At 39.0% G+C, this 13,534-nt stretch overlaps 1 protein-coding gene and 1 long non-coding RNA gene across 2 annotated transcripts; one reads left to right on the top strand and one right to left on the bottom strand.

The window, feature by feature from the left end:
• Positions 1-939: 939 nt before the first annotated feature.
• LOC147627893 (jasmonate-induced oxygenase 1-like) lies at positions 940-3,799 on the top strand. The gene is made up of 3 exons (XM_086814864.1): positions 940-1,732; positions 1,944-2,274; positions 3,263-3,799. Exons 1-3 carry the CDS (start codon positions 1,191-1,193, stop codon positions 3,512-3,514), a joined length of 1,125 nt encoding a protein of 374 aa, XP_086670990.1. The 5' UTR covers positions 940-1,190; the 3' UTR covers positions 3,515-3,799.
• On the bottom strand, positions 2,692-3,185 carry LOC147627894 (uncharacterized). The gene is made up of 2 exons (XR_015268346.1): positions 3,058-3,185; positions 2,692-3,027 (listed from the first exon to the last, which is right to left on the bottom strand). It is a non-coding gene; the product is annotated as an uncharacterized LOC147627894 (long non-coding RNA).
• Positions 3,800-13,534: the final 9,735 nt, after the last annotated feature.

The raw sequence follows: 13,534 nt of genomic DNA, 5'->3' as shown, positions 1-13,534 counted from the left end.
TGTTGATCCTATTTTGTCTATTACATTTTCTTACATAATAGTCCACTTGTTTGGTGCAAAGAGAGATTGAGTGAGATCCTCAATTCACCTGAGCCCTTAATTTTTCTATTCCCTCAAGCTTCCATGCTCTTGATGTTGTGGATTCCTAGATAAGGATAGTACCCCCAATTCAGTGCATAGTTGCATACTTTGCTGATGCTTTTTTTTTAAATATGAATGCTTTGCTTAGGTGTGGTTGAGAAAAATAGAAAGTTATGGCCTTAGGCTAGGGACTTGCCATTGTGTAGCATGGGGGACCAAATGGGGCAAGGAGAGGAGACGTGTGTGTGTGTGGGGGGGGGCATTGGTATTTAAGAAGAGGTGGGAGAAAAGGCCATGGGTTTTTCTAGGATATGTGATTCTCTCTCTCTCTCTCTCTCTCTCTCTCTCTCTCTCTCTCTCTCTCTCATATGGGGTTATGACTGAGCAAAGGGGATATTTTGGTATTTTGATAGATTTTCCTTGATCTTCTTGTTTATCCTTTAGGGTATTTTGATAGATTTTCCTTGATCTTCTTGTTTATCTTGTGGCTTCTTGCCCGCAATGTCATTAATGCTATAAGTATTCTTTAATAGATAGCATGTTAAATAGAGTGTATGTAGTGGTGGTTAATTTTTGGCCTCCTCAAGATCGTATTTAAAGATAGTTGTTGTGAAGCATGCATACCTAAAAAAGGCATAAGAGTGCTTATTATTTGAGAAAATGTGAACATAAAAAGCTTCTATGAAAGTTGCTTTACAAAGAAATATGCATTGGATTTATAAAATATATTTTGCATGATGGTGATATTTCACTAGAAATATTAATTATCTAGTTTTGAAAATGTAATTATTTTTCTCTTATCCCGATCATGGTTAGCTTTCTATTTCTATAATGAAAAATCTATATGCCCTTTACAACCTGTTTTTGAGATACGTGAATGTTTTAATATCATATATGCACGCATTACATCATTCCATCTAATAAGACAAAGAAGCACCTGATATCTTCCTACAAAGCATGTATGCAGTCATTGCACCATTACATCTAGTAGAAAGATGACCTTAGGACCGGGCACATAAACTTCTCAATTGCCCATATCTAAAGGGTAGGGAGCTGTTCTTTGTGTTATCATCCTTATACAGATCAGCCTAGCTGCTTCATTATCAGCAATGGCCACTGCTGTTGTCCAGCCACCCATAGGCCCCATCAGTATAGTAGCTCCTGGCAAGGAATGGGGGGTAGAGCCCGTGGAATTCCTGGTGGAGAAGGGGGTGCAAGAGGTGCCCGAGAAGTATCGAAGGACCAGAACTGCAGAGCAGCTTGCCGGGCTTTCTATCATAGAAAGGCCCCCTTTGGAGAAGAGGATACCGGTGATAGACCTTGGCGGCTGGGAGGAGTCGCGCATGCCGGAGGTTGTGAGCCAAGTGAAGGCCGCTTGTGAGGAGTGGGGCTTCTTTAGGGTTGTGAATCATGGAGTGAGCCTAGAGTTAATGGAGAGGATGATGCAGGTGTCCAAAGAGTTCATTGCTTTGCCGGTGGAAGAGAAGGCTGCCTATGTGGGCAGGCCGGGAGTCATATCCCAAGGGTATGGCAGCAGGTATACCATCAAGGAAGACAACGTGAGGGACTGGCGAGACTTCTTGTATCTCTTGCTTCAGCCGCTGTCGGTCCGAGACTATGATTATTGGCCCAAGTTTCCTGCGTCGTTCAGGTAATGGCCGTTGTGGTGTCAAGCTGCTTTTATAATTTGTATGGGATGGTTATAACACTTACGATTTGATGGTGAGACTACGTCGTGTTTCTCGTTCTTCAGCCGCTGTGGGTGCGAGACTCTGATTATTGGCGGCCTGCTTCGTTGAGGTAATGGCCGTTGTGGTGTCGAGCTGCTTATATAATTTGTGTGTGATGGTTTCTGATCGTAGGGAGACGATGGATGAGTACAGCGCGGAGCTGAAGGCGCTGGCGCTGCGGCTGCTGGGCGTGATATCGGTGGGGCTGGGGCAGCGGGCGTCGTTTATCGAGGAGGCGCTTGGGGTGGAGCCCTATCAAAAGATGCTTATCAACTTCTACCCTCGCTGCCCTCAGCCGGAGCTCACCGACGGCTTCCACAAGCACTCGGACATCGGCGCCCTCACGCTGGTGCTGCAGGAGGACGAGGGTCCTGTGAGCCTGGAGGTCCGCCATCAGGACGACTGGGTGCCCGCCCACCCCATCAAGGGCTCCTTCGTCGTCAACGTCGCGGACCAAGTGGAGGTGTGTCTACTTCTTTACCTTTGCTTGCCACATCCTATCGCTCCTTTTCGTGAGATTTCAGATCAATCATTTCGCTCCTTTTTGTGCTTTGTCAGAACAAAAAAAAAAAGCTAACCAGTGGAAAAAAAAAGGACGACCTTTAAGGCCAAACCGTTTAGTTGAAAAAATACATAGATTAATCGGTTTTATAATTAAAATTTTAAAATTTTGAAACTTTAAATTCAAGGTTAGGTAAAATTATTTATCGATTATTTAATGAGCCATGAAAATTTCATTAAAGGACGGTTTTTTTCTGACATTGGTCTACATCATAGATGCATATTTTATTTCACTCTTTTTTGATAGATGAGAGCTTCATTAGAAAACCTTTACTTCAAATTCGCAAGCTCTCATTAACATCTAGACTTTTTTTTTGGGGGGGGGGGAGAATAAATGTGTGAATATTTATATCTCTCTCTCTCTCAAAACTTACATCTAGACTCCTTCTTTTTGGGGGGAAATAAATGTGTGTGTGTGTGTGTGTATGTGTCTCAAAAATTACATCAACAGATACACCTGCATATCTTTAGACGATGTAATAAAAATACTGATCAAAGTTATGGAACATCTAGACTTCTTTAAAATTATGCTTATTTATTATACAAACATGCTTTATTTTTACATAATATAAATATATATTTTTAAGAATTATTTATTTATATATTTTTACATTTTACCTCAACCTTCTACTCCTCTCTCTCTCTCTCTCTCTCTCTCTCTCTCTCTCTCTCTCTCTCTCTCTACTTGGTTATGAGTGTCAGATTTTATTTTGAAACTTTTATGCTTTTTCTAAGTGTCACTCCTAAAAGCTTTAGAAAATTTAAGGGCATCAGCGGCGGACGCTTAAAATGTCTTTTAAAGCTTTGAAGGGTGCTTCAAATTCAACCATTAATAATAGTGTTACCAGTAGATGCTATTGATGGACTAGTTTTCTTGTGTATGCTTTCAGATTCTGACCAATGGGAGGTATAAGAGCATCGAGCATAGGGTTATCCCCAATTGTCACAAGTCCAGGTTGTCCATAGCAATGTTTTGTGATGCAGCACCCAATGCATTGATCTCTCCTGCAAAGGAGCTCACAAATGGACCGATTTACAAACAAGTGAGGTTTAAAGACCACGAAGATACCTTTTATGACTATGGAGCAAAGGGCAAGAGCATTGTCCACTCCCACCTTATCTTGGATGGCCCAAAGGGTTGAGTCTCAATGTGAGTTTGCTCATGTGGCCAATCGATAGAGCAAGTAACTGTGTGTGTGTGTGTGTGTGCGCGTGTGCAAGTGTAAGCACTCATATGCCAAGTAACTATAGTGAAGTATTAGCTACTTTGTCATAGTATCTTTATATGTAATCAAATATTTTGTTGGAACCCCATTCACCCTTCTATATTACTAGTGGGTCTTCACCTTTTCTAAGTTTATCCATATATAAGTTCTATATTGTATAATCAAAATACATATATAGTAAAAATGACATGTTTTGTTATAGCTTGAAAAGTGTACATTATGATACATTTCAAATAATGAGTGAAGAATGTTGTATACAATCTATAATGATATCTATGAGATGTTAAATGATAAGTGGAGAGTGTGTAGGATTTAAAATGATAACTCCGAGACATCATGTTAAATGATAAATGGAGAGTGTTTTATATTTATAATGATACACTTTCTCTACACACCATGGGTTGTGAATATCTTATGAATAGACCTTGAATTTTTTTAAGACTCTTAATACGAACAGAAGTGATAAATCTTGATTTGGCTTTTCCTTTAATATGTGGATTTGTTATATTAATTACTTATTTGTTTGCACAACACATGATCCATTAAGAAGACATTATTATAGACATTATATGTGGATGTCAAGACTGCTTTATTATGTATGTTGACTTAATTTACCAAAAAAAACACATAACCCTCCTAGTGAGAAGAATATGGGGGAGAGGGTGAGCTTGAGATCCTTATAAGTAAACACACCAAGAATAGACAAGCACACAAGAGAAAATAACCACATAAAAGAGAAGGATGGCTGAATTTTCTTCTACATGTCTTCTCTTCTCTATAGGTCTTCTAACCACAAGAATAGATAAGCACACAAGAATAGACAAGAGAAAATAACCACATCAAAGAGATGGATGACTGAATTTTCTTCTATATGTCTTCTCTTCTCTATAACCATAACACGAAAATAAGAGTACATATTGTAAAAAGGAAAGTACTCTCCTACTATAACATACAAAGATCATTCCATAGTGCCTGAATTTTCTTCTATATATTTTCTCTTCTTTATAACCATAATATAAAAGTAAGAGTACTCTACAAACAGGAAAGTACTCTCCTAATGTAACATACAAAAGTCATTCCATAGTGTGAACCCAACAATGTAAGCTATTATAGCTATGACATAACCTTAATACACCAAAGTGGCTATCACATAGTCCTTGTAGCATACTAACCCATAATCTCAGTAACCATGCAGTGGTATAAGCGTAGAGCTATCATCCTAGCGTGTCACCTATATCCATACTAGTTGAGCTCGATATCTCAACACTCCTCCTCAATCTTATTAACCACTCTAGTTAACATTACTTTTCAAGCGTGGCTATGCTTATTGTACTCATATTTTGTAACTGTGTAAAGCACTTAATGTAAAAGAGACATGGGATGACCGAGCTTACGGCTTGTGTAATGTGGGTCATAAGGAATAGTTGTACATAGAGCTAGAAAGACTAGTTTTAGGTCCCCAATTGTAAATGGGCGGCCGACCATTATTAACTATGAGCTCTTGTATATAAGACATTTGATAAAATATGAAAAGGGAAAATCCCATTAGTTTCATTTGAGGCTTGCCTCTCTCTCTCTCTCTCTCTCTCTCTCTCTCTCTCTCATGAGCTTGTGGTATATGCTTGCTTGTGGTTATATGCTTGCTTGTTATGCTTGAGTGCTTGATTGTTTGTGTGTGCTTATAGGGATGGTGATGCTCTATCTTCTCTCCTTCTCTCCCCTCTCTTTGTTCTCTACCAAGTCTCACTTGCATGCATTTGGCCATGAGGTGAAGGAGATTGAGCTTTCCATAGCTCCATCCTTCTTTCTCTCTACCTAGCCATTGAATCTCTAGTTGGGTGACACAAAAAACAAACAAAAGAAGCATTTTTTTAAATTAATTCTACTCTCCCTCTCTCTCTTCTCCTCAAAAGCATAAACCATTTTTTAAATTAATTCTGCTCTCCCTCTCTCTTCTCCTCAAAAGCACAAACCATTTTTTCAAAACTAATTCTTCTCTCTCTCTCTCTCTCTCTCTCTCTCTCTCTCTCTCTCTCTCTCTCTCTCTCTCTCTCTCTCTCTCGCGTGCTCAAAGCAAAAAAAGCAAAATAAAAAGCATTTTTTTTAAATTAATTCTGCTCTCCCTCTCTCTCTTCTCCTCAAACCCATAAACCATTTTTTTAAATTAATTCTGCTCTCCCTCTCTCTTCTCCTCAAAAGCATAAACCATTTTTTCAAAACTAATTCTTCTCTCTCTCTCTCTCTCTCTCTCTCTCTCTCTCACGCGCGCGCGCTCGCACTCAAAGCGGAAAAAAACCCAAAAAAGTATTTTTTTAAATTAATTCTGCTCTCCTCTCTCTCTTCTCCTCAAAAGCATAAACCATTTTTTTAAATTAATTCTGCTCTCCCTCTCTCTTCTCCTCAAAAGCATTAAGCATTTTTTCAAAACTAATTCTTCTCTCTCCCTCCCTCTCTTCTCCTCAAAAGCATAAACCATTTTTTCAAAACTAATTCTTTTCTCTCTCTCTCTCTCTCTCTCTCTCTCTCTCTCTCTCCCCCTTCTTCTCTCATTTTCCCCATTAACTAGGCCTACTCTCTCTCTCTCTCTCTCTCTCTCTCTCTCTCTCTCTCTCTCTCTAGCAAAAATAAGCATTTTTTAAAAGCTTTTTCTACTCTTTCTCTCTAAATAAACATTTCTTAAAATTAATCTCTCTCTCTCTCTCTCTCTCTCTCTCTCTCTCTCTCTCTCTCTCATGAGTTGAAAAAACTCATACACATATATATGTGTGTACACACACACACATACTATTTTTTATCAACTCAAAACCAACCATTGTACATATAGGTTCTCTCTCTCTCTCTCTCTCTCTCTCTCTCAGGAGGAGGCAAGAGCTGCCACGTGGCCAAGCTAGGAGGTGCCATATGTCAATTCTCTTGTAAGATATACTAGCAACTCCTCTCTAAGATAATATGCTAGCAATTTACACATTTTCTCTCCCTACCTTCTTTTTCTGATTTCCCTATTCAAAACAAAATAAACAAACATTTTTTTCACAACTGATTCTACTCTCTCTCTCTCTCTCTCTCTCTCTTCCTTCTTCTCTCATTTTCCCCATTGGAAACAAAGCTAATTTCAAAAACTAGGTCTACTTTCTCTCTCTCTCTCTCCAAAAAAAAACATTCTTATTAAAGCTTTTTCTTCTCTCTCTCTCTCTCTCTCTCACTCTCTCTCTCTCTAAAAACAATTCTTGAAATTAATCTCTCTCTAAAAAAACATTTCTTAAGATTTATACCTCTCTCTCTCTCTCTCTCTCTCTCTCTCTCTCTCTCTCTCATTAGTTGAAAAAACGCTCCACAAAACATCTAATTAATTTCTCTCTCTCTCTCTCTCTCTCCCACGCGCCATTTAAAACAAAATAAAAAGCATTTTTTTAAATTAATTCTGCTCTCCCTCTCTCTCTTCTCCTCAAAAGCATAAACCATTTTTTCAAAACTAATTCTTCTCTCTCTCTCTCTCTCTCTCTCGCGCGCGCGCGCGCTCAAAGCAAAAAAAAAAACAAACTAATTCAACTGGCTCTCTGTCCCACTCTCCCCGTCTCTCTCTCTCTGTCTCTCTCCCTGTCGCCTTCGTCTTTTTTCAGCTCTTCAGGGCACGGTCTGCCAGCGGTCTGATTAAAGAAAAGATTCAATTCTTGGTTTCCTTCAAAGCCATGCAAAGGAAATAGAGTTTGGGAGGAACGCAAATTCCTATGGTGGTGCCTTCATGTGCGAGTGTTATTTCTCAACTGCTATGACAACTCCAAGACAACAAATTGAATGGTGGTTGGAAATCGAAGATCCCTACTTATAGAATTTTTGGGCAAAATTTATTCAACAAAACCATAGGGAAATAAATGTAATATTAACCATATATACATTTCCCATTATAAAAAGGAATTCCTTTGTTATTCCTAAATTCTTGCAGTGCATCATAACGATTAATTTAATTGCTATTGACATTCCTTACCATGTGATCAATTTTTAATTTTCCATCTTTAGAGTACCATATCTTGCTTTTGGTCTTAGAAATTAGTAGGCAATGTCTATCAATCTTCTCAACAATCTCATTTAAGAAGCATGATGGTTGAGGTTTTTAAGCTCTTGATAAGAGTGCTAAAATAACATGTCCGTATACTGGTGAAAATAAGCAATCACATGCCCGTACCTCATTTTCAAAAGTATAAAAAACATATATATTGTGAACAATTTAAAGTTGATTTTTTAACCTTGACATTTGGCTAGTAAGTTGATCTTTTCTAAACCTTGACCTTTAGCATATTTCCTTGAGATATAGTATATTTTAATCACTATTTCCAAAGTAGTTTACTCATCATGACTCGTCCAAAATTGAAAATTGCTAGAAAACAAACAATAAAAGGAAAAAAATATTAATGTTATGCAAGATGCATTGGTCTATCCATTGATTTGGGGAGACCTTGGCTATGCTAGAACTATCCAATGAATTTGGGGAGGGCTTGGCTATGCAAGATCTAAGTAGTTCAAAATCTTGTTCCTCTTGAGAAAGGATGTTACAACCTTAGGAGCCGCTGTAAAGAATCTGTGATGAAGATACTTCAACTTTAGAGAGCTCTATATCAGATTCAAATGATGAAGAGTACAAGTGAAAACTTAGGTGGTTCCAATGATGAGGTGCTAGCAATGGCATTTGATCTTTCTCTTGGAAATGACCAAATGGTGTTAATTCAAAATGAAGCTACAAAGGAAGGAGGTCCTTCACCAACCCAGAATGAGAGTGAAGATGAAGATATCATCATTTGTCACCTTACAAAACAAATAACTATTTGGTAACTTGTTGCAACCTTAGGAGCCATTGTAAAGAATCAATGATTAGAAGATTCTTCAACTTTAGAGAGCTCTATATAAAATGATGAAGAGAGTACAAGCGATAACTCAGATGGTTCCACTTTAAAGGAGGAGGTGCAGGCAATGCCATTTGGTCTTTCTCTTGGAAATGATTAAATTAGATTAATATCAAAATGAAGCTGCAAAAGAAGGAGGTTCTTCACCAACCCAGAATGAGAGTGAAGATGAAGATATCATCATTTGGCAACTACAAATAAGTGTTTAGTAACACCTTAACAAGTTTTGAGAAGAAAGAGTACTTAAAAATGTTGGAGTAGTTTTCCCATTTGTTACTCCTAGGCACGACTTTGTGTAGATGGCTTAAATGGGTCTCATTTACGTAGTGTTTGGGTCTCTTTGGGTATCATTTGGACATACAAATGTGGGCTCGGGGTGGTCAGGGTTAGGTGTGAGTGGAAAAACCCTAGCCCTGGCTTTTTATATAAATACTCCCTTGTGAATAGAAGAAGAAAACACTTAGCTTTTGGCTCATTTGCTTCATTTAGTATACTTTCTCTTGTGTGAGCTAAGCATTCTTATCTTGTTAAGTATTTCTTAACCTCATTACACACTTAGTAAAGTGCAACAAGCATATCCCAAACATTTTTCATAGTTTTACATGAGCGAATATGAGAGGAATAATCCCCTTTTCACTGAAAGGAGATTGAAAGTGCAACTAATGTATGTGCCTGTGCATCCTTGTCATCCCACTTGGCTTGTCTTGATGTGGGATGTATAGAGGCAAATGCCACATATAGATCCGAACTTGTATCACTATCCAAAGTACCTATACTATGCTAATTTCTGTTGGCGAGATAGAGCATACATCAAGGCCAATAGCAACATTCTAAAGCCCTTTAGGATCAACTAATACATGGCACATCATATAGGACCACAATGGCGGGTAGTTAGTCCTGTTAAGAAAGCATCCCAAATACATCACTGCCTGTCATTCAATTCGAAAATAACTAATCTTTGACATAATATGCAAATATCCCAACTATCTAACAGGTACTATCAATGCCCGTTGAATACAACCAAAATGGCTGCCCAGTAGATTGCTGGATGAACAATAGATCCGAACTTGTATCACTATCCAAAGTACCTATACTATGCTAATTTCTGTTGGCGAGATAGAGCATACATCAAGGCCAATAGCAACATTCTAAAGCCCTTTAGGATCAACTAATACATGGAACATCATATAGGACCATAATGGCGGGTAGTTAGTCCTGTTAAGAAAGCATCCCAAATACATTACTGCCTGTCATTCAATTCGAAAATAACTAATCTTTGACATAATATGCAAATATCCCAACTACCTAACAGGTACTATCAATGCCCGTTGAATACAACCAAAATGGCTGCCCAGTAGATTGCTGATGAACAATAGAAACCTACAAAGTGTATGAAAAAGTGTAGAGTGTGGAAATGATATTAATAGGAATGCAGGATGATAATATTAACAATATTGTTGAAGTTTTTGAAGAGGAGCTCAAAGATGTGATGTCTAAGATGATGATGTCACGATATACACACCAAATTCTACTATTGTGCAAAAAACTCAAAATCTAAAAAAAATAATTCGAACTCATACTCTCGTGTGATACCTCTACGAAAACTTTACAACGTGTGAAGGAGCCTCGAAATGCTCTAAAATGTGCAAAAACTTCATTAACATAGTTAACAATACACTATATGGAATACCTTCTCCACCTAAGCGGATAGCTCTACGATAATCAAAAAAAGAAACTCGAGGAGAAGATGACAAAGGGGTGAGAGCCAAGAGAACCTACTTTGATTACCAATTATTGGAGTGGAGATCAATGTAGCGACACACACATAAATGCAGCAACAAGTAAGGAGAGACAGATGGAATCACAACACTCAAAGTATATTGATAAGAAATGAGTGAAGTAAAAGTGAAGTGACCTAATAAGGTCACTTACACACTCATAAGAGTGCGTACATACACTTATGGAAAAAAACCTCCTGAAGAGGAAATAAGTGTCTCAGCCATTACAAGCCTACATCCACACATCACTACCATCATATAAGTGCTATATTCTTCTCTTCATTTTTTAAGAAGGCCTATTTTTTACACTATCTTTTTATCCAATAACCTCGCATAAAGCACTCACTTCCTAAGGGAATTGATCCTTATAATAAGGAATTCCAAATGCCTACAAGGTTATTGCCAAGAGTACTTATACAAAATGAATCTCATCTAGAAAGGGGCTATTCACATTTGGAATAGCTTTATCGCCCCACTAAAATGGTCATAGAATTTTACTCTATTATCAGTTTTTAAAACTTTTTATAAACGTGAAAAGATCTCTTGAATCTCTACATGACTACGTGATTAAATTGGTGTACATCCATATGGTAAAAATCTATAGTGCTTTATCTTTGTTAAATCATCAACAAGACAGTTTGAGATACCCCTCTCCTAAATTGATGTAAAAATTTTATATTAGTGTGGATCCCTCCCTTTTAAACATTTTTTTTATTATGGATCTCTATTTTGTAAGGCCCTATTTATGAAGAGTAGCCATTGTGGTGAGCATCACCGACAGTTCCTCATTTAGAGTAGTGGATGTGGTGGCCAAGTGTGGCGAGCACCTGTGCACTTGTAGTTCCTCATTTAGATAGTGGCTGTGGTGGCCAAGTGTGGCTAGATAGTTAGACAAACGCGTATATAGACGCGTTTATAGATGCGCTACAAAATATTTTTAAAATTTTGTGTGTTTGAACAGAATGCTGTGTATGTTGTGTATGCTATGTAGTTACAGGAATCTCATTTCCACATTGTGTAATTCAATTCTTGCAGCCAATTAGCACTCTTGCAAGCACGTCTATAGCCGACATTAATTACAATTCCAAATAAAATATTACAACTCCAAAACGTTTAGTTACAAGGCATTAATTGATAGCTCAAAAAGTGCTTGTATGTACATATAGCACGAAGCTAAGCCACGTCTTGTGGCTTCAAGTACCAAAAATAAGAGGAGTGTATATACAAGAGGCACGAAGCCAAGCGAGTGGCTAAGTACAAAAAAGAGTAGCTAGCACTACTCCTCGCTCCCTTCTGCGCTCCCTTCTCTGCCTCCTTCTTCCTCGTCTTCTTCCTCATCTTCTTGTGCAGGGTCCTGTAAACAAGGGACAACATATATCAATGTATGAAAAATCAAATCTTTTTTTATAATATTGACATTATTTAATTACTTTCAAATACCTCGGGGCACTCTCCAGTAGCCCGGATATACTATTCCTCAGTAATCAACCCGTCATTATAGAAGTGCCTCCATGTATCTCCTCTGCGATGGTGGCGGTGGTAGGCTGTCTCGACAGGAGTAGGGTACCTACCCACGATATTAAGTTGCAAAGATGACACAATTTGCGGAGGGGTTAGTACAAAGAAACAACCTCCTAATAAACTACATAAACAATATAATTTGAGATCGATACTTACAAACTGGGCCTCCCATGATTCAACACCCCCTGCTCCAAAATGCACGCTTCCATATTGCTCCATTTAGATCCTTCGTGCCTCCACGTGCTTTAGACTGGGTTCCTCCTTCGTGGACTGCATTGCTTTCTTCCACTCACGCTTGTGAGCAGTGTGGGGCGGGCCCCTTGGTGGTTGACCTCCCTGGAGCCTGGCAAGCTCTGCTAGTGCATGCCTCTTAAGCAAAGATCTTTTATTGCTAAGTATCGAAACAATCTTTGACTTGGCCCATTTATCTGTGAATTGAACATTGGGGGGTTAGGATACCTAGGGCGAACATCATCAAGGGTCTCATCAGCCAACCTCTTTGGTTGATCTTTGTAGTGAATAAAGCAATCTCTGTAATTGTTAGCAATTACAGAGCGCATGAAGGCCATGATGTCCTTCTCTCGTGCATCCATCAAGATGCCTCCTGTCTGAGTGATGTCATAGTAGATCGTACCATCACTCGGAGGCACGTCTAAATCATCTGAATCATTCTCGTCCCCACCACCCAAAGCACTGTGCCATGCATCCCCCATCACTCTCCCTACTACTACGCCTGCTACTATGTCGTGTGTCGAGCTAGTACGTTGGCCACCTGTAGTAGCTGGAGAACCAAGTCTCGACTGCACGGGAGTATGCTGACAGCTCTGCGAGGCAGAAGGGCCTCCTGACGGCATGGGGGAAGGGGCATAGGACGGCATGGGGGAAGGGCCTCGGCTATGTAGCCGACTGGGTTGTGTTGACTCCACTGGGGTAATCTCAAAAGGTGTGGGGTTGGGGTGGTTTGGAGTCTGTAGTGCCGACTCTTGGGGGGTGTTTAGAGTACCCGTCATGTAGCCGTATAACTCCCTAGGACTGGGAGGGTGCCCCAAAAGGTTATATAAGTCCCGAAAGATGGTCTCCCGAAGATCAGGTGAGCCTGAAGAGCTTCCTGGCCACATGATGAACTGGAAAAAAGAAAAAAAGAAGATTACTGATGAACTGAGAAAATGAATTGAGAAGAGAAAAAGAGAGAAAAAGAGAGAAGGAAAGAGAGTAGAAAAGGCATGCATAGTGGTGGGGATAAAAGAGAGGAGAAAGGAGAGGAAAAGAGAGGAGAAAAAGAGGGGATAAAAGAGAGAAAAAGAGAGGAGAATAGAGGAAAAGAGAGGAGAAAAAAAGAGAGAAAAAGAGAGGAGATAAGAGAGAAAAAGAGAGACGAAAAGAGAAGGAAAGAGAGGATAAAAGAGAGAAGGAAAAAGAGAGGAAAATATAGAGTGCAATCCATTTTTTAAATCATGCTTTCCCTTTCCATCATTCATGCAATCCTCTTCTTCAATCATGCAATCCCTTTCCATCATTCATGCAATCCCTTTCTTCATTCATGCAATCACTTATTTCCATGAAAGGAGAGGAAAAGAGAGGAGAAAGGAGAGGAAAAGAGAGGAGAAAAAAAGACAGAAAAAGAGAGGAGAGGAAAAAAAAGATAGAAAAAACACAGCATCTATCTTCGCGTATAACAGCGCGTCTATAGACGCGGCTATTTGTTTCCAACATAGAGTAGACGCGTCTATAGACGCGCT

The sequence above is a fragment of the Cibotium barometz genome, chromosome 20 (genome assembly GCF_041138505.1).
Source record: "Cibotium barometz isolate CiBa-2024 chromosome 20, ASM4113850v1, whole genome shotgun sequence".
NCBI lineage: Eukaryota > Viridiplantae > Streptophyta > Polypodiopsida > Cyatheales > Cibotiaceae > Cibotium > Cibotium barometz.
This window is presented reverse-complemented; position numbering and strand designations above follow the sequence as displayed.

What these genes read in the sequence shown, in the direction of transcription:
- LOC147627893 (XM_086814864.1), top strand. Translation starts at nt 1,191, where the DNA reads ATGGCCACTGCTGTTGTCCAGCCACCCATAGGCCCCATCAGTATAGTA. An exon ending in AAGTTTCCTGCGTCGTTCAG is followed by an intron (nt 1,733 to 1,943) that starts GTAATGGCCGTT and finishes TTCTGATCGTAG; the next exon opens with GGAGACGATGGATGAGTACA. An exon ending in ACGTCGCGGACCAAGTGGAG is followed by an intron (nt 2,275 to 3,262) that starts GTGTGTCTACTT and finishes GTATGCTTTCAG; the next exon opens with ATTCTGACCAATGGGAGGTA.